The 24,013-nt window shown below is 38.5% G+C and overlaps 1 protein-coding gene across 12 annotated transcripts in view; it reads right to left on the bottom strand.

Moving 5' to 3' along the window:
* The window catches only part of ZNF280D (zinc finger protein 280D), a 155,985-nt gene that overhangs the window by 41,410 nt on the left and 90,562 nt on the right, over positions 1 to 24,013 (bottom strand). For 8 of the 12 annotated variants that reach the window (XM_059714704.1, XM_059714703.1, XM_059714701.1 and 5 more), the window contains exons 3-8: positions 17,655 to 17,720; positions 17,188 to 17,558; positions 12,135 to 12,252; positions 5,183 to 5,350; positions 2,634 to 2,743; positions 21 to 244 (exon numbers count right to left, since the gene is read on the bottom strand). In XM_059714704.1, coding sequence (XP_059570687.1) covers positions 21 to 244; positions 2,634 to 2,743; positions 5,183 to 5,350; positions 12,135 to 12,252; positions 17,188 to 17,558; positions 17,655 to 17,720 — 1,057 coding nt within the window. Of the gene's footprint in view, positions 1 to 20; positions 245 to 2,633; positions 2,744 to 5,182; positions 5,351 to 12,134; positions 12,253 to 17,187; positions 17,559 to 17,633; positions 17,721 to 24,013 lie in introns of those variants that run through there. The other 4 variants (XM_019477601.1, XM_059714702.1, XM_059714705.1 and 1 more) reach the window with 4 other exon arrangements.

Raw genomic sequence — 24,013 nt, forward strand, 5'->3', positions numbered from 1 at the left:
GAATGAGTAGACAGATATACCTTATGTTATTTTTAAGAACTTTCAAACAGCTGAAGCACTTAAAAGTTGTATGAGTCTTCTGTTCCTGTTGTACCTGCTGGACATCACCTTCATGTTTTCCATAATAAAAGTCATTAACTAACATAATCAATTTTCCTTTCTCAGATTCAGGAGTCTTACTTGGTGAACATTCCGTTTTGGTAATTCCCGGAAAGAAATTATTTATCATATCTGGACAGCAATACTGAAAGAGAGACAAGTCTGAATTACTGAATTGTACTACACCGCTAGTGTTTTAAGAATTATCAAAATAAAAAACAAAACAATAAAGATGACATCTGTATTTCCATTTCATTTAAATTTGGAATATGTTATGCCTTTGCTCTTGAACAGATATATAATCTAAATGGTATGAAGGTAGTTAAAGACTGGAAATGTTACCTAGAGAAGTTGTGGAATCTCCGTTCCTGGAAATTTTCAAAAGCAGGTTAGAGAAACACCTGACTGGGATGATTTAGTCATAGAAGAACCTGCCCTGAGCAGGGGGCTGAACTAGATGACCTCCTGAGGTTCCTTTCCAGCCTTACTTGCCTATAATCCCACTTTTGCATTGAAAGTTTATAAGTACATAAGGAGACAAGGTTCCTTGGGTGAATTTGATATCTTTTATTAGACCAACCTAAATGGTTGGAGAATAGTTATTAAGCAAGCTTTCGGGTTCAAAAACCCTTCGTCAGGCTAAGGAAGCTGGAGCAGTTGGTGTGTGCTCTTCCTGGATGGAATGAAAAGTAAACAAGCCAGGGGCTGGGCTGGGCTGGGCTGGGGAGTCAGTTGCCAGGCAGATTGTAATGTAGCAAAAATCCTGGATACTAGAGATCAGGGACTAAACATAGACATTGGATTTTTGATACATTACAATCTGCCTGGCAACTGACTCCCCAGCCCAGCCCAGCCCAGCCCCTGGCTTCTTTACTTTTCATTCCATCCAGGAAGAGCACACACCAACTGCTCCAGCTTCCTTAGCCTGACGAAGGGTTTTTGAACCCGAAAGCTTGCTTAATAACTATTCTCCAACCATTTAGGTTGGTCTAATAAAAGATATCAAATTCACCCAAGGAACCTTGCTTGTCTGCCTATATCCTTAGACCAACACGGCTACAACCTAAACCCCTAAGTAAATAAGGGTGAGATTTAGATTATAAAAGGCTTGACAATTTAAATACTGGCATTTTTTTCTCTTAAGACAAGCATAGATCACAAGGCAGAATTAATATCTTGTTTTACACAATGGCTAAAACCTTTTGAAATAAACACTACAACTTCACTTTCTCAATCTCCATTTTTTTCAGTAAGGAGCTACTTGCCTTCCCAAAGTCATAATTTAAATTAAATAAAACATCTGCCTTGCAAACAACATAGTTATAAACATGAATTTACTGTGAACTATGGAAAAAGTTGTAAGCATTTTTTATTTTTGGTTTATTTTATATTTCATATACTTTTTTGGTTTATTTTATATTAAAGAAGACAGACATTCTGGCAAGGGAATTGGTTGAACTGATCAGAAAGGATCAACAGTACCAATACCAGAAGTTTCTTCCAAATTCTGCTGTTGAATACAGGAATGGGAAGTCACTAAACAGCCACAGCTTCAGTTTCCCTATCTAAAAATGGAGACAATGTTTACATATCAATCAGCTGTATTATAAAACTTAATATTTAGAAAGTACCAAGTTCTTTGGAGAAAAGGTGCTATACAAGTCTTCAACAGTGAACAAAACCAGAATGTTACAGAGGAAAGGTGTTCCTTTCTGCTAGATACAGTGCCTACCTGTACAGTACTAATTTCTCTGACCTTGGCTGGCAATAGTCTTATTTTCTGTTCAAGGAAAAAAATGGCAGACTCAATATATTTATCCTAGCTAGGGTTACTGAAGATGTGTATTCATTCTTAAAAAAAAAAAACCTGATTGGTTATAACCACACAAATCCTCTTTTTTATAATGAATTTCAGCACTGAAACCACCTAATAAATATAACTTCTGTAGGACCAAAGTTGAGGCATAGCTCAAAATCAAACAGCTGAACTTGATTATCTATATATTAAATATATCATTCTTGATTATGCTTTAGATTTTTGGTTGGGGAAGAAGAGGAACAGAACAAATTGCTCCATTTTGCAAGCTGCATCTATTTGTTTAAACTGTTTCAAGCCCCTGAAGACACCATATCCTGGACTGCAGACATACAGGGCTCAGTTCTAGAATAGTCCATATTATTTCTATATGAGAGTTGAGGATTATCTAATGCCATAACAAGAGATATAAGGCTGTCATAGAAATGGGATACATGTAACTACAAGATTTTAATACAAGGTGAAGCATGCACTTTTGAAAAACATCAGAAACAATGGGGAAAAAGTGAAAATTTCTCTTTAATTTGCTCCTTTTTCTATTTTCCCCTCTTCCTTGGGATTGGAAGACATTTTGCAACTCAGTGGTCTGGGCCCTTGGTTAAAATATTCAAAAGATAATCTATCAACTTCTTAAATAAAATATGATGCCCCCTTTCATAACTTTATTTAGTTTCACAAAAGCTTGTGATTACTTTTCAACAACTCAAAAATCTCTTACCTTCATGTGGTTTTTTAAAGGATCCATAAGATTAAAATGAATATTGCACTGTGGACAAGCTCGTGGAAATGGTGCACCATTTTTAACACTGCTTGATGTAGTGTTAGTATCTGTAAAATGCAAAGAATATTTTATAAATCCATATTCGCCATCACAAAATTGATTATAATGAAATTATCTACATCATCTCACAAAACATGTAGTTTAAAATAAACTGTATTACAGCCAATGTGGCAGGGGTCGCAATCAATAAGGACCAAATTCCAACTTCCATTATAATTACACTTCCTTTTTCAAATCCCGTTTGGTCAAAGCCCATAGGTAAACAACTTGCACAAAATCTTAGGATAAGTCCAAAATCCTACCTAAGAGAGTGTGATCAATGAACTGTTTATTAAAGCCCTAAGAAAAGTCTTTATCTTCTTCCTGTACCTCATACAACAGCATTTAGGAATTTTCTTTTAATTCTGAAAGCATCACTTCTCAGAAGAACATACACAAAAAGTTGTTATATATCACAGCACTTGGCACCCTACAGCCCATAGAAGTGTGGCTTCAGTGGCAGCCAGGTTCCCCATGCTACTACAGAGCCAAGCAGCAGTGGCAGCTGGGTTCTAGCACCTGCCCACATGTCTGACTCAAAATGGCCCTCAGTCTAAAAGGTTGTCAACCACTGTTGTATCAGGATCTGAACACCATTCCACCTGATAATTTCAGAAAGGACTTTTACTGTCTGGTTCTCAACTAGGAGAATATCTTTCTCTCTTGCCAGTCATTGGAACATAGGCCTGTTCAGTTGCATCATTTCCACTGAGCAAAGGTGTCTATGAGCCTTCTAAAGAGTAAGGCAGCGTCTCATATACCTAGCTTCCCAGTAATGAGCGAGTAGCATTTCTCTTACTGATGTATTAGTTAACAGATAGCAAACAAACTTTATTTAAGCTTTATGATAGCTTATCTTTTGTGAATACTACTTACAACAGGGATCCCAGTTCTCTTGGACCCACCAAAAATCAGAACCAGGAACTTAACAGACAAAAAAAAATCTCTCTTGTGCATAAGCAGTGCATGGAGGACTCCATGCTGGGTTATCAATTTAGACATTAGGAAATAAGTAAGGGAGAAGTTTTACATATGGATTATTTGGCATTAAATTGTAGCCTGCCAAACTATAAACAAAAATAAAAAACAGTAAGTATAAATACATCCACCATATAACAAGTGAATGAGTAAGCATACATTAGTAACCACTTGACAGCCGAGTGGACTATCAGATCTTTTTTTCCCCCCCACTCGGTCCATGAAGTGACATGGATTTAATGGATTTTCCCTTGAGGACAGCAGTACTTTTAAGATTCATAAAAGGCAGAAAGTCCTTCATTTCAGTGGATGATCATTGCAAAAGAACATACCTTAACAAGGCTGCAAATTTTTTCTGTTTGTTTTTATGAAGCATTTTAACAAATCAGTTAGGGACAAGCCAAGTAAGGAAATTAAGTCTGTAGCAAGACCTATTGTTCTGTGGTGCCACAGTGCTAGATTGTGAATTTTCTACATTCATACTGAATTACTTCAAGAAACTTTCATAAAACCAGATTTTAACTGAACAGCATGATTATTCTTTACCTACTTGTTTTAATAAAAATAATCTCAAAAATCTTTCTGTACATTTTAGGCTGCAACTTAATTTTGTTTGCCCAGGATCCAATGTGGCCTGGAAGAAATTTTCTTGCTGCAACATTCAGAATTACTGGAACCACCTCTTTCTAGTTGGCTGTGGACAAGAGTTGCAAATAAGGGAATCTTGTAATCACACACAACAGCTCAAAAAACTACAGGTAGTATGAAAACAGCTCTTGAAAAGTTCAGCATCCATTTTTACTTTCTTTGGCCAGGAGACTGAGGTGGAAAAATGGCACATCAAGTTCAGGCATCTGTAACCCAAGTGAAATCCAGTTGCTTGGGAAACATCTAGTTATGCATCTATTCTATAATTCTATTTAAAACAGCTAGACTAATTTTCCTCTTTGGGGAAAAGTAGGCTTTTTTAAAAATAAACCAACACAACTACTATAAAAAAGAGGAAAAGGTAAAAAGCAGGGGTTTTTTTAATATCCTGTCCAAATGTCAAGTTCTGCAGCTAAGGAATTCCTGAAATCTTATCATTCAGCTCCTTTCTATAAACATTCTATGTTAATGTTATGAATTAAGGGGTATTCAACATTAAATAGTCACATCCTCACAACTACTTTTCTCTTGGCTTGTTTTTATAGAGAGAGCTAAAACAAGCTAAATCTGAAGACTACACATACCATAATTTATATAAATTTGTAAGATCTCCATTTGCATTATATATAAATATTAGAAAATAATTTTTAACATGAAAAGAGATTTTTTTAAGGAATAAGCACAAAGGTCAGGCAGTGTTACTGAGCTACACAACCTTAATTTCTGAGTGTTGACTGTTTAGCTTTAACATTGCATTAGTACTAGCTTTTTCCATGGAACAAATACATGGATTAACAGCTAGACCATTTGATCTACCCTACCTTTTGAAGATACATTTTGAGATGGTGTTACTGTTGGAGATTTAACTGAAGGTGATACAGCTGAATTGCTTCCAGCACCAACCTCATTAGGCTTGGCCTTTTTTGGAGTAACATTGTTGCCTTCGGAAGCAGCAGGACGCTTAGATACAAAAACACTCTCATTCAGACCTACAGTGGTTTAAATTAAAGAACCTCAGTTTGTTTGTTTGTTTTTTCACAGCATATTACCAACATCTTACCAATACCTACTCTTTAATGGATGGATAAGCCTAAATAACTATAAAAACTTGGTTTATACAATAAGCCATTTAGAACGTAAGAAAATTATGTCTGACCAACAGTATTCTGAAGTGAATGCTGTGTAAAGAAGTAAGAAAAGGAAAATGAAGGCCCATTATTTGTAACTCTTCACAAACTTATACCAGGCTGCCTTTGAAGACGCTTGTCTTTCTGTTTCCTCTTCACTGGCTTACTTTTTCATGCTTTCTCACAGTCTAATTATGTGAAAATACCAGTCTTACCCCTGCCATTTAGATCTACCTTTCAAATTCTCCTCAAATGATAAATCTTTCACACTGTCTTTACTTCCACTGCTTCTCCTCCCTATTTTGTATTCACTTCTGGTTTAATTATATAACTGTAAAACAGAGGTCTCAGTTAGTATGCAAGGAATTTTATAAAAAAGAAGTTACATTATATATAAATTCTAGTAATCTATGAAATGGTGCTGTCTCTGCAAATAAATTCTTATTTACCCTTTTAAATAAACTGAATTACTTTCCAAAAGTTTAGTGAGACCTGCCGCATGCAGCAATTTGCTACTACAATATGGAAACACCAAATACACGTCAGATCAATGACCTGATTTTTGGGGCCACAACAAAAATCTGTGCATCTTTCTCCCAGTAGTAAGTTGCACTAAAAAGACTATACGAGACACTGAATAACAAAACATGTTCTGTACCGATAAACCAGTTTGAAAATGGCTGAAACCAGTTTAAAATAAACCTGGTTGAATGTAGTATCAGACTTAACTGATTTGGCTCAAACCGGTTTATGCAATGTCTGTCCCAAAACCCTTGCTGGTTTAAGATAAAACAGACTCCCCCAGCATCCCAGCATGCTCTCTGGGCTGGGCAGGGCTCTCTGCTCCACAGCAGGGCTGACCCTTCCCCTCTGCTCCCTGGCTGCAGCTCCGGCAGAGACAGCAGGGTCTGCCTGGCTTCCCCCTGCCCTCCCCCTCCCCCACCCCCCTCGCTGCTTGCTGGATAAGCAGGGATCCCCCACTCCCTACCATAGCACAAATCCCAGGCCTACAGACCCTAGGCATGTGGTATGCTAGCTAATGCTGGGGGGCGGGGTGTGGGAGTGTGTGTGTGGGTGTCCAATTTCACTGGGACAGGGAAACAGAACAGTGACTGCTTAGGGCTCTTTGGAGCTAATCAACAGGCCAGCCAGTAACCTGTTTAAGAATAGTTTGAATTAATGGAGAGAGGCTATTGTTTTGCTGATGAGATGATAAACACTGTTATCAGCACCCTGCTGGCTTGCTTGCTTGCCTGTCAGTTTGCTGCAGACAGTATAAAGAAACAGGGAGGGAGATACAAAAGCTCGGTATCAACAGATACATGCACTGCACACTTCCCCTTGCCTCAGAGTGCTAGCAGGGGACTGAGGTCTGGCAACACTCCGGCCCCTTGAGCAGCCAGAAGAGAGAAGCCTTGGACGGTGCAGGCAGACCTCTCTAATCAAAGCATCCTGCTGGGGCATGGCCATGCCCCCACTCTGCTCAGCTCCCTGTGGCAGGGAAGAGAGGGTTGCTCTAGCACCCCCTGGCTTCTAGCCTGAGCCACCGCAGGCATGAGCCTGAATTTCCTCAGTCCAGAGAGAGTATCTATCCAGTTACAAATTGTTTCAGCCTAGCAAGGTTAGACTAACCTGCGAAGATTGAATCAATTCAGGCTCAGGCTTTTTGAATGTCTATCCCTAGCCCGAAGTGGAGAATTATCTTGTAGCCATCCCAGTAACACAAATAATCCAGGAAAAAAAAGTGGGCATGATGGAGAATCCCTACATGCCAAGCAGTTCCTGGGTGCAAAACAGCTCCTTGGAATCACTGTTAATTAGGAGAATTAGACGTTCATCTGCTATAAACTGTAAGGTGGACTGGCCTGAGAGATGCCACTACCAGATAAGGAAGCTTAACAGGAGAACAAAAAATAGGCCTTTCCACATTCTCAAACTTCACTTAGATCATACTTCTTGGGTAGAGTTTAGAATCTGGCAAGCAATACTTGCAAACAAATATGGGATAGCTATTCTTAAGCAAAACTGTTACAGAGTTCACTTTCCTACGAAAAAAGGGAAATTAAATTTCACTTTTACATAGTAACATCTACATACATGCTGTAATTTGCAATATGAGCATAGATAACTTGCATTCCATATCATGTTAAAAAATGGAAGATGTACTGCACTAACTATAAAGGTTTCACAAATATTATAGGAATGCTACTGAAAATATTTTAATCCTTGGGAGAATCAACCACAAAAAGATTTTTTAGTTAATTTTCAGCTTTGTTGTTATTAGACTTTCATTTAACCATCATTAAATGCCCTGTTTTGCAGTCATACCTTCCAATGATTCAAATGCTGTTTTTTTCCTGAATGTTATAAGTTAATGGTATTCAACCTCCAGCCTGTGGAGCCATGTCATCTGAATTGTAGGGCTACCCACAGGTCCAGAAATTAACACTGCCATCATTCCCCTGCTGCCCAATTTCCAAACGCTGGAGCCAGATGTCATGGCTCTGTGCACTAGATCAGTCTGGTGTACAGGCCTGGGGCCATAGGTCCAATACAGTGTGCACAGAGCCAGGGCCATGCACCAGACTGCCCTGACTCCCCACAGGAATTGGGCCCACAGGTTAATCACAGGCCCTGGATCCAGTCCATAGACCAACCCTGAATCACTCATCCAGACTACTACCCAGAAAGTTTGGGCACAACTATTATATGAGAACATGCTCTTTAACCACTGATCTAGGCTATTCATTGGTTAGTGTTAGGTTTTAGTGCTTCTGTTTACTTATACCTTCACTGCTAACCACTTTTGTGTATCGGCTAGCAATGGCTTTTGTGCAGCTGGTACAAATTTATTCTTTTTCAGTACCATGGAAGATATTTGTATAGCAGGCCTGTGGAACCACAATGAGCACTATTCCTGTAGGTGTAACTAACAGATGCATTTGTGTAACTGGTGTGGCAGGCTGAACTGCCTGAGTGGAACTTTCTACAAGAGTCATGTGCATCAGAAAATTACTTTTAAGCATTTATATAGTTTGTAATAATTCCCACCAATAAAAATTTTTAAAAACAAATCTTCTGATGTGTTCTGGAACCCTCCCCCCCCCCCACACACATTATGAAAATATTTTGCTATATTCAAAGGCAAAATTTGCAAGCAATTCCAATAATGTTAGCCCATAGGGAACAGGAGAGCACAGGCACTGAAGTTGGATTGTTGTCTGTGGTTCTGCATTATAAAATTCAAGTATTTTATATTAAGGTGGGGTTTTTTTGTTTAATACTATTACCCACATCCAAGGCAACTTCAACTTTCATACAAACTCCCTGAATTAGATTTTACACATTGAAAATAATATATTTGTTATTAATTTCCATGTAAAGAATCTAATTATTGGAGTCGTCTTAAATTCCTCCTCCCATCCCACACTGCAGCATGGAAAGAAGTGGGGGGCAGGAGAGTGAGCAGGAAGCTAGACCCTGCCCCATGCTCACTGCCTGTCCCCTCCTCAATGACTTTTCCCTTGCCACATGTCCCCACCCCCAATGCTGTTGCCCCTATGTGGTGGCTCTGACTCCAGCTCTAAACCAGTGCAATTAATAGAAGCAGCTCTGGTCTTCCTTACCACTCCCCCGACCCCACAGTCTCCCCCACACTCCTCTCCCCTCCCCCTGCGCTTCTCCCCCACACTGTGCAGCCTCCCTGCACAGTCTGCCCCACCTCATAAGCCACTTTGAACCACCTCACCATAGAGCAGGTGGCAGCTCTAGTTCCAGAGCTATATCCAGGGCTGCAGCAGCCATCTGCTTCCATTCCATACTTCAACCCAAGATGAGGCTTCCCTCCCTCCCCATGCTGCATGGGGAAAAGCCCTTGCCTTGGATTTGAGTCAATATGGTTATTAACTTAAAATATCCAAATCTGTTTATATCAGTAAATAACAAAAGTCAAATGTATACTGAAAAGCATTTGCAGCTACACCATGAAAAGTATTTAATCTAAATAATTCAAATACTATACAATAGCTAGTGAAAAAAATCAACTGGCTTATCTCAGCAGCATGCCAGTTAACAGGACAATTATTAATTGATATAGTCCTATATCTTTCAAACTCTTACAGATATGCTTAACTTTGATTTCAATAAGACTTCTCAAGGTAACAGGGTTAAAGACACACCTAACAGGTAGCAGGATTGGGCCTAAGCCCCTGATTTTAGGAAGCAGTTTAGCACAAGTAAATTCCAATTAAGCTGTGCTTAAAGTTTTTTCCTCAACAGGGATGCCTTTCTGAATTGGGAAATAATGTAGTGGAAGATTAGGAAAGACGCTTGTGAAATCTGAACTGCCAACAGTCACCTGATCATAACCACTTTAACAAACCTCTCACAAATACAGCTGAATTCTTCCTTACAACCAGTGGCTAAAATGAGTTCTGTCCAATTTACACCAGTATGAAGGGAGAATCAACATGACAATCTTAAAACAAGCAAACAAAAAAAATCTCCAACCTAGAGTAAGGTAAAAGGCAAAACAATGCAGAAAGGGCCGTATATTCCTTGATTTTTACAAATACAAACAAATATTTATGTTGGTAACAAGACTGTTTCATTTTTGCTGTTTAATATTAATTACCATTACTCAATGATGTTACTATAAACAACTCCAACTTAAACGCATGTTAGTATTAAGTTCTATAAATACATGCAACATTACATTTATAAAAACCCCATGTGAAAGTCTCCTTATTTTCTTCAACAAAAGGAAAGTACATACCCATGCTTCCCACTGGATAGAATATTTGGTAAACAAAATTAGCTTAAATTTATTCTAGGACTTCACACACTTAAGTGTAAATTACCTATGACAGGGTACTTTAAAAAAAAACCAAACAATTTGTATTAACTCTAGAAAAGGTCATTGTTGTTAATTCTTATCAATTAATATGAAGGCACATGATATTTCTAAACAATTAAATCCTCAAACAAGGCACTTCACTAATTTCAATTCTTTCTGATAGCCTGAAAACATGAGTCAGGCTTTTTAAAAGAACCTTGGCAAGCTGATAGGCCTAAATGTTCAAAGTTTCCTGCTGTCTCTCCCTCACTTTCATTAAAGATTTTGGTCACAGGTAGCATTAACAATTCTATGAAACTGACTGCCTATTCATATTGGCTTTTGCGTCTTTATTTCTGCATGTACTAGTCTCAAAATTAATCAAGCCAGCTCATTCCTAATTTACTTGGTGTTTGGTTGTCTCCAATAGGATTTTCTTGCTGTATTCTGGACACGCCTACACTGACATTGTGTTGTGAGTGAGCCAGCTGTCTCTCAAAGGCCAAAAGGTAATTTTGTTCCCTATGATTAAACAGCAATTTAAAAATTCCTGTTTTAATCTTTATGACTTTATAGAGACATACATACAAATAGCTAGGTAATGAACTGCATGAAAACACCTCAATTCAGAATCCTGGTTGGTGCTGATGCAACAAACCACATAAACACAAGTCTAACTTCTAAATATGCAAATAGTCTCACTGACTCTAATGGAATTATTCAGATGCTTAGAGTTCACTGAACATTTTATAAGATCAAGCCCTTATCAAAATTACAGAACAAATGACTTATTTTATCTAGAGAGAATGTGGGGTAAGGTGAGGAAGACTATGTCAATAGTGTGTGTAACGATGTAGGAAAGAGACAGCCTTTTTGGGATTGAATGAGAAAAAGAATAGAAAATGCCTTAATTACAAGCATGAAACCACCACCTCCACCAATGGATTATTTTAATTCTGTCTTACTCATTTTGCTTCACAACACCTGATTTTATTCTGTTATCTTGTGAAAGGAATAGAAACAATTGCCAAATACAGTTTAGCGGTAATCAAATTGAAGTATATCCAATCCATTCACCCATAATGAAACTCCACCTATGCAGCGACCAGAAAAATGTTGGCCGTCACAAACAACACTTGAAATTTAAAGTTAAATTTAACACTCAATACAGTATCCCATAATTAATAATTACTAATACAAATACTATTTAGCCACAATAAGCAGCTTCTGATTCAGCCAATTATGCATCTAAAAATAATTAAAATAAAAAATTGGTGACTATAAAACAACAGGTATTCTTTCCCCTCTTGAGTTTCCCAAAATGGATCCCTTTGATCTGTCCACTCTAATTGCTATATATAACAATCAGGAAACAAAGAATGACATTTAGGAATCCACTGAGCAGATTCAGGAAGTTCTTTTGGCACTGCTCCATGGCCTCTTACTGGCTGATTGACAGGCACTTTCACTGATGTTAGTCAGAGAGTGCTGTATTTGCTGCAAGTAAGCCTTCCCCTGCCAAAAAAGTTATTTCCAGTGAGCCTGCAAGTAATTTTTTCATGTAGACAATCAGAAAGCTATATCAGTTAGGTTCACTACATAATGCATCTGAGTTTACAAGTGCAAAACTTTGAAGTGTGATGCTTCATCGTACTTTCCTGAATAGAAACCAATAATAATCTTATTCATAAAAGACAACAAACTGCACTATCTTCAAAAACCTTTAAGATGATAATTCCAATAGCTACATGAGAGATACAAGATACTCTACATTTTTACCTTTTTGTTTTTAACTTCTATATTTATACCCACCTGTTATATTTATTTCTGTTCCACTCTGATACTGTGGAGTTCCTGAGTTCTGTCTCAAGCCAAACAATATCCCAGGCGTATTATTTGGTACAGCTTGTGGAGAACTCATAACATAGCCCTATAATTTTCAAAAGAGAAGAGAAAAGTTTGACACTTAAATTTTATAAGGTACTTTAAAAACTGCAGGTGAAAAAATCAACATAGAAATGCAAGTTGTTTTTGCAGCATCATACATTTGCTTTTTTAAAGTACATATGGATGCAGAGAACACACCTTTTCTAAACAGTGATTTTATAATCGCCATAAATACTAATAACGTAAATCCTGCTGAGAGCTATTTGACCCAACTGATTTGTGGGTAATTTATCTATTCCTATGCATGTCAGAAAGGCAACAAGGTCTTAAAAATGTACAAACTACTAATTAGGCAGATTTGATAATCTTTCTAATTAAAGTTGAATTCTCTCTCAAAGCAATGCTTTTTCCCCTTTCTTACTTAAATTCAGACTTACTAGTTATTTCTGAAGATAGCAAACTGCATTTAAAGAACTGAAATTAAAACCCTAGAGCAAGATAAGCTTTTCTCCCTTCTCCTTTTTTTGGTTTTTTAAAACCTTCTTTTCTCTACTGTGCCTCCTGATCATCCAATAGCACCTGGAACCAATACAAGTCAAGATGCAGAATCTGTAATAACTACTTAAGGTAAAATACGATAGAAAATGCTAATCTATTTTCCAGGGCTTTAAGATTTCATTTAAAATATATGTCCTTCTAGCATCAAATATAACATTTCAAAATACAAACCAATTTAACTATTTTTCTGCATACCAATTCAAAAATGTTAAAATTTAAACACTCATTTTTTTTATAGTGTGTTATTTCTGAAGACCAATGATAACCACTTTCTCCTAATAATATACAATATGAATCTGAAAAATAAAGTCCTATTGCCATGTCCAGTGTTACTGGTCATTCATCCAAATGGCCATTCTACATAAGTTTGAGAATATACACAATTTCCAGAAGCAGCATAATGAATTAAGAACATGACAAAGATGAGTTCATTTTTAATTTTAACTAGATGATGCTGTAAGAAAAATAGGCCCTTGCCAAATATAATCCACATCAAGAACTGCCCAATATTATTTCCCTTTTCTCAGCATACCAGTTTCACATAAGTATCTGCATGTTTTTTCCTGCTGGTAGAGACAACTTTTCTTTTACAGAACTGGTTTCTTTAAAGAGGAAGGATATTAAAAAGCAGTGACAACAACTTGGATTGATAATGGACTAAATGATGATAGAATACAATAAAGCAAAATAAGGACACAATTAAGCAGGCTTGCCATATAAGATCACCACATGAGGTGGTGCTTGACTTAGGTCTCATGTCTTTCCTTCAACAACTTGTGCCAGCACATGCGAAGTGTTGTTGGAGGAATCAATAAATGATGCTTCTATATCTGGGCATCCACTATGACATTTCAATGAGGTTTTTTTTTTTTCACTGCAGAGAGAAAAAAAAAGTGACCTCTTCTCACTCCCCTCCAATTTGCACTAAGAAACTGAAACAGGGATAATAGTAAACACATTCCCTAAATAACTTTACTGTTTAGTCAAATTATTTCACGTTTCAATACAAATATCTCACAGATGATCTACTCAAAGCTGTGCCTACCCACTCAAAAAAGACTACTCTGTAGTGACTATAGCAACCATTGTAATTTTTACTACCAATTTTTACCCACCATGTTGATTAAACCTGTTAGGAGAAAATCTATTTGACAGTGCTAACACAAGTATGGCGATAGAAGCCTCATCTAGTTTAAGGCACTCATCAGTACAAAGATAAATATGAACACAACAAAAGAAAAGGATTTTTTCTTGTAAATTCTCTCTGTAATCCCTGCAGGAGTTAAAAAAAAACTCAAATTTACACAAATCACAAGTCATTCCCTCCTCTGATGACCCTTCTCATCCAATCTTACTAAACTGAGTCTGATCTTTAAGAGCAGCTGAGGATGCAAAGGTTACTTTGGTTCTATTAAAAATATTACTAGCAGTTTGAAATAAGTTTTAAGAGCATTATGCCCCATTTGTTATCAATCTAATAGTATTCTTGCCCTGCAGTCACTGTTCATGTTAATTTATCCATGGCATCTTTAAGGTAGTTACCCACATATGGCTAGCAGTGTAACTGTGGCAGTATGGAACTCAGCACTAGCTGTAAAACAGGCCAAAAAAGCTAAGAACATTTTCAAGCAGTCAGTCTGTGCTGAATTTTAGGTTGGGATGAAGGACTTTGTATGCTGCCTGTACTGGAAAGAAGACAGACTAAATCATCAGCTAATGCAAAAGCTCCGTTTTAAGTCTGGCTTCTTCTGTCCTAATACAAAAGCAATTAGGGCTGTGCGAAACTGCTATGTTTTGGTTTGGTTTCAGTGTTTCGGAGGGACAGGGATTTGTTTCGGTGTTTCAGATCACTGTCCCATTTCGATTCGGCCGAATCTGTTTCAGAGTTTCAATGCTGTTTCGGTGTTTCAGCCATAGGCTATAATGGGGAATCACTAAAATGCATTTAACGTTGTCATTTCTTGCCTGATTTGGGTGAAAATTGCAGGGATGGTAGCCCCTTCTGAGGGCACGAAGCCAGTCAAGTTTCAAGGGGATAGGTGCAGAGGTTTTTGTGAAACTACACCTCAAGCTGTTCAAAGCAAAACTTGTATTACTTGCCAGCAGTGGCAGCATGCTGTCATCCTGCATGCAGATCCGGGGCTGTGCCAGACTGCTCCCGGGGGGCGCGGGCCTCCAGATCTGTGTGCATGACGACAGCAGACTGCTCTCCCTTCCCCAGAGCACCGGGATTGGAAGGGACCTCAGTGACAGATCACAGACTGAGATGTCAATATCAGAGCAGTCCTCCCGCCCCTCTTGCCTCCCTCTTCTTAGTATCTGTTTCCCTGCAAGCCCGGCTCCGAAACTCCAAAATTTTCTGAAATGTTTAGGATAGTTTCATTTCATTTCAGAGATGGTTCGGAGCCTTCGGTTTCAATTCAGATTTGGTGTTTCAGGTGCCAAAACGGGCCAAAACACCTCTGAAATGAAACGGCTGCCGAAATTTTGCACGGCCCTAAAAGCAACATTAGTACTATTATATCATGGCTATATTTTATTCTTCTGAACTGTTATTTAATTATTCTGGAGAAAATTCAAGGTGATTTCACTAGGTTAACTGGTATTGAAGTTATTTTGCCAGAAAAGAATGTACAAAAAGGTGTACTGATATTTTAGAGCTTTGTTCCACTTTTAAGTGTGTTTTCATCCAGATTGGTTCTGTCATCTGATTTGAAGGGATCAGTGTCTTCTAATGTCTCAGAGGCAGCCACAACTACTGAATGGGCACTTCAAAGTGTGCATTAATAACAAGAAGAGATATGTTAATTATAATGAAAGATTTCAAAGACATCAATAAAAAAAAAAAGAAAATAATGGGTACAATCTGGAGTTGGAATTATGAATGAAAACAGGGCATGATTTGATAATATGAAGTGTATTCTACCTACACATTGCTATGGAGTTATTTCAGAATCCCGAAAAAGAAAGACCACACTAATATCTAGAAAAAAGATGAAAAACAACCATAAAGGACATCATAACAAAAAGGAATGCTGATGTTGCTATTTACTTCCTGCTCACAAGAATCTTTAAAATGAAGTTAGTGACCTAAAATGACAGGATGGTATGAAAGACAAAACATAATGCAAGGAACTGAAAGATTTAACTATCCAAAACTTATTTCCCAACTCATTTCCATTTACTTTGTTCACTTATTTTCAGTTTATTACAGGGTAGTCTAACACTTAAGTGGCCAGGGCCCCACATGCATTGCTGCTCCCTCCCTGCCGCATGCACAGGGGCTTCTTTCCTCATATACACACTGCATGAGCACAGACATCGCCCCTCATCATACCTCCCACTTGGGTACTCTTCCTGCCCATGAACTGCACAGATGCACAGTGCCCCACCTTACCTTCAGCTGCTCAGTCACAGGGCCCCCTGTTACAGCACACTGTACAGGTGAGCAATATCACCAGCGCCCCCCCGAGCACTGTAGGCTATGGGGTGCTACCCCATCTGCCCCATTCCACCCTTAGGGTTGTGTCAAGCAGCAGAAGCCGAAGTAGGGAAAAGGAGTCCTGAAACTCTGGCTGCTGCTGCTGAACCAAAACGGCAGTGGTGGTCAGGTGGGAACCCAGGGGTCACACGTTAGCCCCTTTGTGGGCCACCAGTTGGACAGCACTAGCTTAATACATTCATACTAATTAAATTCACACATCTTGCATCCTGAAATACTCTTCAGCAATACAGTTTAAGAATAATAATAGCAAAAGAAAAAATAAACTTTTATGCATTACAAAATATAGGCATTAGCTTGTTTGTAATCTGGCATTATCATATATATATTTTAAATTAATACAAAATTGTGGACATCAATTTAGAATTTATATCAAAATGAACTACAGCCTCATTTAAATGCCCAGACTACTGGACTATTAGTTTGCTCCCTAAGATATATTCTTACGTTTCTTCAATTTATTCAATCAGGAACTTAGTTCAATACACTGCAGAACACTAACAAAAAATATTTTAAAAGGAAATTAAAAAATTACATTTCAGAAACAGAACGTATGCTCACCTCATCCTATATGAAGAATCAGAATTTTACGGAAATCCAAAGCCTTACACACATATAGAAGCTTATACACACAACTATGTGTGTATTGCTGTATGTAAGTCTGAAAAATTGAAGCTTTAAGTTTCAAGCAAACTAAGCAACTTCAAAACTGAGTGTAGCATGAAGTGAATGGAATATTTAGCTCCTTGGGAGAGAATTTATATATCATAAAAATGTTCCTACAAATGTACTTCAGGGGCTCTAAGTTCTTAAGTGATACAACATGTAACAAGGAACAATAACTTTCCCAGTTTTGGATGTTATTTATTTAACAGAAATTTAACCTTTAGTAGCTAAAACTATTATATAATATTTTACCTGATTTAATATTACAGGTTGTGTTGTTACTGTAGCCACTGGCCTAGGTACAGGCTGAGTCATTTCAGGAATTGTGGTATTTCTTGATACTGGCTGTGTTGTTACTGGAATCGTTACAGGTCTGCTAACAGGTTGTGATATTCCAGAACTTGATCTAGGTATCTGCTGTGTTGACAAACATCCAGCACCAGGTCTCTGCAGTGTTTGTGAGGTTCCTGAAACATTCATTGGTCTAGACAACGGTTGACCTGTCACAGAGCTAGTTGTAGGTCTTGATACAGACTGAAAGACTGAAGAAACAGGCACGGTACCAGGACTGGAGGCAGGAGTCGCATAGTGTTGACTACCAGGCTTGAATGTAGTAACTGTACCTGTTACACAGAATCACATAGTAATTATCATACCATAAATGCAATCATAAGTTTCATTAAGTTTTTCTTAATTACCATATTAGGACAGTGTAGTACCTCTACTGGGTGCACCATTCTGCATTCCCGTTCGCGATGAGCTCAGGTTGACTCTGTTCAATATATCTGTTAAAAGTTACATGCATCTTAATTCCAATAATGAATTACTAAAAGCTGAACTCAATTTTAATAAAAACAAAAAGGAAAAGCAGTAAATACATTTATTTGTTATGCTATCATAAGCCACTAAGAATTTTACACTTAACTGGAATGCCATTTCTAAAATACCTGACAAACCAAGCTGCATACAATCTTACTTGTACAAATAAGCATCTAAAGATACCATCTTCTTGCAGTTTTAGTTCCTAACAACCTTATTTACCAAGTCATCTTAAGCTCTAGTTCTACTGAGAAGAAGATTAGAATGCACAGCTCTCACAAATGGATTTCGTGATTAGCTGTGATGGCTATGAAGACACAATAATAGCCAGAAGTGAATAAATTTATTTCTTATAAAAGTCGCCCAAGTACTGAAATGATTCTATAAAAAGGAAGCAATTTCCCCCCCAACTAGCTGCTGATTAAACATATTGCTCCAAACACAAAGTAACATACAGTAGAAGGAATAATGTGAAATACTTATTCTAAATTAGCTATATCAGCTCATCATTACAGACATCTCAAGGAATACGTTGAATAAGCCATGTTTCTGTATTGTGAGTTAATAAGAATACACAATTTATTTTTGTCATATTATTTTGTATACCTGTCTTGTGCAGACCAAATCTTTGACTGTCATCACAAAGAAATCTTTTGATGCCGGTAGTGGCTTTTGTTATTTTTAGTCTGGTCCCCTTTTCCATTCTGTTGGATTTTAAGACTTACCAGAATTCCCCGTATTCCAGGTGAACATTCTTATTCCAATGGCTTGACAGTATTTTCTTCTTTATTTCTTATGACTAACATGGTCACTTGTACAATTAGCAGTGGTGGCAGGTGTTTTTTTGTATTTGTTTTAACCAGGACCACAATAACTTCTGCTGTATTGATAAACATCCAGCACCCAGTTTCTGCAGTGTTTGTGAGGTTCCTGAAATATTAATTTGTCTAGGCAATGGCTGACCTGCTACTGAGCTAGCTGTAGGACTATATTTTTTAGAAGTCTGGTTAACTAAATACCTTCAAATTATCCCTTCCAATGTGCAGTACTTCTGGTTGGTTAAGAATGGATTTAATTTGCCATTCAATATCTTCTGGTACAGAAAAGCCAATTCTTTCCAAGGTTCCCCAATCTTACCATGATTTGATTGCACTAAATAATTCATTATCTGTAGATCTGACAATGCATCTGTCATTCCATTTCAAGATATTAATATATTAAAATACATATTCATTCAAATGCCCAGCTTCTGGATACCTATTAACCTTTTGCCAAACTGAACACTTACCATTTTTAACAGAAATTCATCTTTCAACCCATAACTTGCTTTTTGTCTGAACAGTCTTCTTTAGGGAATGTTGTGAAAGGTTTATTGAAACTCTCAAGCTATGGCAGTCATCCCTTCCTTATCCATTATTCAGTTCATATATTCAGAGCATTCCAGCTAGAGAAGTACCATTCCCCTTATTAGAAGTTGCACTGCTTTGTTTCTATCTTACCACATTTAACCCATCTTTACTTTGACTTTCAATTAAATGTTTCAAGCAATTTTTCTAGTATTGAACACAGGTTTATTACATGTAATGCCTAATACTTTTTCAAACATAATTTGAAGTTTACTGCCCTCCAATACACCAGTAGATTTGAATGAGAAACTAATTATTTTTGTTGGCAGCCCAGCCACTGGATACACTTTCAGAATCACTGGATATACATAGTCAGTCTTCATGATTTGTTTTTGTTCTATTTATTGGTTGTTCCAAAATATCCTCTTAATGCCTCTGACAGGAGCTAATTGTTGTTACATTTATTACCTTTCCAAAATCCTGCGGCAAAGAAATCATTGAGCATCAGTTATATCCTTATCTTTAATACTTTTACTCTCTGCTTGTGTGGAAAATCCTACAACCTTGCCTGTAGACTTCATGCACAATATACTCAAAGATGCCTTGCTCTTTATATTTGTAGGCATATGGCCTAAGGATATGGACAAGCATAAATTTTAACCACTTTAAAAGAGGAGGAGAAATGCTGCTAAGCAACTCTTAGACCTGCATGTTCCTACAGCAATACAAGTGAGCCAGATAGCCCTATCAGATCCAGGATGAACAGCTGGAACACTTTTGCTACACTTGTCCTACTACAGAATCAGGCAGAGGTAACAGTGGCATTGTTATAGCTTGTATTGGTATCCTTTGATACTGATACAACTGTTACATCTGTCTAACACCCAAGCGTTACACAAAATCCTTCTCTCCAGAGTGGTCATCCCAATTTTTAAAGCCTGTATGCTTGTTTCTACTGGTTCAACTAGGATTGGTTTCCATCTTCTGATAGCGTAAGAGTGATTTTGTAGCTGTGCTGGCCCAGAAATTATGCGAGGGGCACGGTTTTCTTAGGGTGATATCTTTTATTGGACCAACTATGTAGTTGGGATAGTCAGACATGCTTTCAAATGCAAGACATTTTTCATCAGGTCACTTGCCATTTTCCTTTCCATTTTCTGACAGATACCTGCTTGGCTCAAAAAAGCCCTTAGAACCTCATGTTTTATTCATTGTTTTCCTTCATCATCTTTTGTTTCATCTTTTATTTTTGTTTGGTGTACTGCATACTATATGCCTCAAATTTTAAACTTAGACAACATGAAAATGACTGAAGCTACTATGCATTTATTCCTGGCTTACAAGACTTAGCAGTCTTTGCATTCATGGTATTGAAGAATAGCAGTCTCTCCTTCATTGAGAAAAAAATCACAGCATATCCTGTCATCAAACTTGTGTCCTTATGACTTAATCTGTATTCTTAATGATTCTACCACATGGTCCTCTCCACCCACAATTCTTATCTTGTTAGAAATCTAAGAGATCTTTTAGATTTAGCAATTACTTCTTAACTCCTGTGAGGTAACCAGTCTTTCCTTACTGGTTACAAGTACTACTTATGTTATTTTAGCACGTTCCAGTAACATTATTTTGTCAAAGTTGTCTTCTATTGCCAGGCCTTCCAGTTCCCTTATATATAATACAGAAACTCACACAAGTTTGTGTGTGTGTGTGTGTCTGTTGGAGAACCTAGACTCCAGTACTTGTCTGTGATATTTCAACTTTTCCTTTAGGGTTTATGTGAAGATTTTCCAACATTCGGTCTCTGAGGTTTGCTTTTACTGTCTTTCCTACAAGTTGCCAGTGTCCAGGTTTAATGCTCATTAGCCCATGTCAATCTTTTTCTAGTTTAATTAATTCTCCAAAACTGATGATTTTCTGCACCTCTACAAATCCCTATCTGTAAAATGCCAAAGGGACAGAAATACAGGCAGCTGCATTTCACTCAGAGCCTAACTAAAAAGAGATTCAAAGCAGTTTTTTCTAAGATACTCTGTGGACTAGTGGACAATACAGATCAGGCATTTGTGTTTTTCCACTACTTCTGCCACAAATTATGACATTATGAAATGCAATCATTCTCTATGCCTTAGTTACTGCATCTATGAAATGGGAGTAAAAACACTCATCAGCCCCCCAAAGGCACTGGACAAGAACCTACCAAATAAAAGCAGTTAAGTAGTGAAAATTCTGACTGGTCAGACAGGCAGGAATCAGGAAATCCTAGGACCCAAATGATTAAATAACCAATTCAGATTAAGAAACACTATTTACTTCAAACAGGACTACTCAAACGAGTAACAGTTACTTTTAGGATTAAGAGGAGGAGGAGGCGGCGGCTCTGTATTTATAACGCATGTTTGGATACCTATTGGAAAACAAAAACCTTAGCTAAACACTCTGGAATTCAAACCTAGCACTAGCTTAGGCCATCTTTTGAATAACTAGATTCCTTTCTGGCCACTGTAGTTCACAAAGTGTGTTTTTACTTTCAGGCGGTTTGGTACACACACACGTAAATTCACATTCCATGCACCCAGAATGTTTATTTGATCATACATGAGACATGTTACCAAAAATAATAAATAGTTCATCCTGAGATCATATTAAGAGAAAAAAAACTCCATAAGGGTCTATGACTGAATCACTTCATAAATCTACCATTTGTAATTTCAGCATGGAACCACCATGCTTGTTTTTTACTGCAACTAAACATGATCAAAACTTTATTTTTCAGGTCCTGCAATAGATTAAATATCTTTAAAATATTTAATAAAACTAGAGCTGTCCAACATCTTGGCACCAAAGGGTCAAAGGCAGCTGGGGCTACAGACCCACACACCATGGGAGCCACCCCCCACCCTCTGCTGCATGCAGCCCAGCTTCCCCCTCAAACACACAGTGCAGCTCCCTCGGTACATGCGCAAGTCACCTCCCATGGCCCCACTCCACCAGAGGATCAGCCCTCTATTCCTGGCCACACATGAGCAGCCTGGCTCTCCCCTGCCACATGTGCAGGGTCTCCTCCCCCCTCCTAACTGCAAACATTATGCAAGCAGCCCACCTGCAGGACAGGCAGCCTAGCAGGGCTCTCTTGTCAAGCTTGCAGCTGCGCTCCATACCCTGCTGGGGGCACAGCACTAGCAGTTCAGCCCCTTTTCACCTCCCCTCCCCTAAGAGCAGAACCAGGAACCAGAGGCTGAAGCCAGGAGGGGGAGCCTGGAGACCCTGGCAGCCGCAAGCACAAGAGCAATAGGTAAAGTGGCTGTCGGATGGGAGCCAGTGAGTTGTGTGTTAACGCCTCAAGGGCCACATGTGGCCCAACAAATGAACAACCCTGATCTGAGCAACGAAACATACTGAATACCGTTTTCAAGAAATAACCACCTGTAATCACAGTACTTAAGTCTGCTACCAGTTTCCATCCTGCTTAGTTTTGTGTTCAGCAGTTGGAAAAACAGGGGGAAATTTATGCAGGAAAACAAACAAAATTTCCATTTACTGTAGTAGGTGCTAATCTGGGATGTTGGTCAAGGTCCTCCCTGATTCCCCACAACATTCTCTTACAACATGTACAATATTAGCTGCATTAATTGCTGCATTCTGTATCAAAATGATTGCTTTAACCACAGCTATGTACCTAAAAAGCATAATCTTTTATGAAAGAGGGAATAAACATGTTACACAGAGAGTTTTGTTGCTGCTTCACAATGATTTTATGTCAAATTTATTTAGTTTACAAAACAGAAAGAGGGAGAAGCAAAGGTGTGTTCATTCTGGCTTCCCAATCACCAACACAAAGAAAGCTTTGGAAATTTTAAACTTTATTTGAAACCTGTGTTGATAGTGTAAAAGCCATAAGATGATTAATTCACTCTCTCAGAGATATACTGACTCTATTTGCCATATAAGTACGTACTATGTTACAAAGGAAATAAATTTATGGGACAACACAAAGATACAGGTCAGTCGCATCTTACGCGGGGGTTAGGTTCTAAAGTCAGTGCGTAAGGCGAAAATCACATATAGTCAAATCGCGTATTACCGTGCCAGCAGTGACTGCCTCCGCCTCCAAAACCTCCCACCGCCGCCGCAGAGCCATGCTTAGAGCTGTGCAGCCGGTGGCAGCGGTGCAGCGCAGGGTGGTGGTGGGGAAGGCTGCGTGCTGCCCGGCCACCACCACGCTGCTGCTGCTGCCCAGCGACCGGACACACAGCTCTGGGCACGGCTCCGTGGAGACAGCGGGAGGTTTTGGAGGCAGTGGCCGTCACCGCCATAATGGGCCTCCAGGTAAGCGGCAGCGCTGCGTACAAACTCAAGCCCCGCCACCCTCCCACCCCGCGTATAGTTGAATTCGCGTAAGTTAAATGCGCATATGATGCAACTGACCTGTACCATATTTACTCAAATACAAGATGAAGCTTCCCCTCTGCACCAATCAGCATGGGGAAAAAAGCCCTTCATCTTACATTCACATACAAGAAAACCTCATTAAATACACTGTCTACCATTAAACTTCTGTCAAAAGTAGCATGTGCTCAGTAATGTAAACCAAGTATGAAGCTGACTAAACGCAGCCAACACTGAGTGCCCATTGAGTGCAATCCACCTCACCTCCAACTCTTCTTCAAGTCATGATTAGGCACTATATCGAATACATTTCAACTTCCTTTTCACTTCCCACAGCTGAGCTGTGCCCAAGTCTTTTTTCTTCACCAGTCTTAAGTCTGGAAAAATCACCAAATAGGGCCCCAAACAGTTCACCCAGAATCCCTCTGTCACCCCCTCTCAGCCTGGTGCATATAACTAATGAGGCCCTGGCCCTCCATGAGGTAGAGCCAGACCAGCTTGGCCAGTGCCTCATCTGTACATAA

Source organism: Alligator mississippiensis, chromosome 11, assembly GCF_030867095.1.
Source record: "Alligator mississippiensis isolate rAllMis1 chromosome 11, rAllMis1, whole genome shotgun sequence".
Classification (NCBI taxonomy): domain Eukaryota; kingdom Metazoa; phylum Chordata; order Crocodylia; family Alligatoridae; genus Alligator; species Alligator mississippiensis.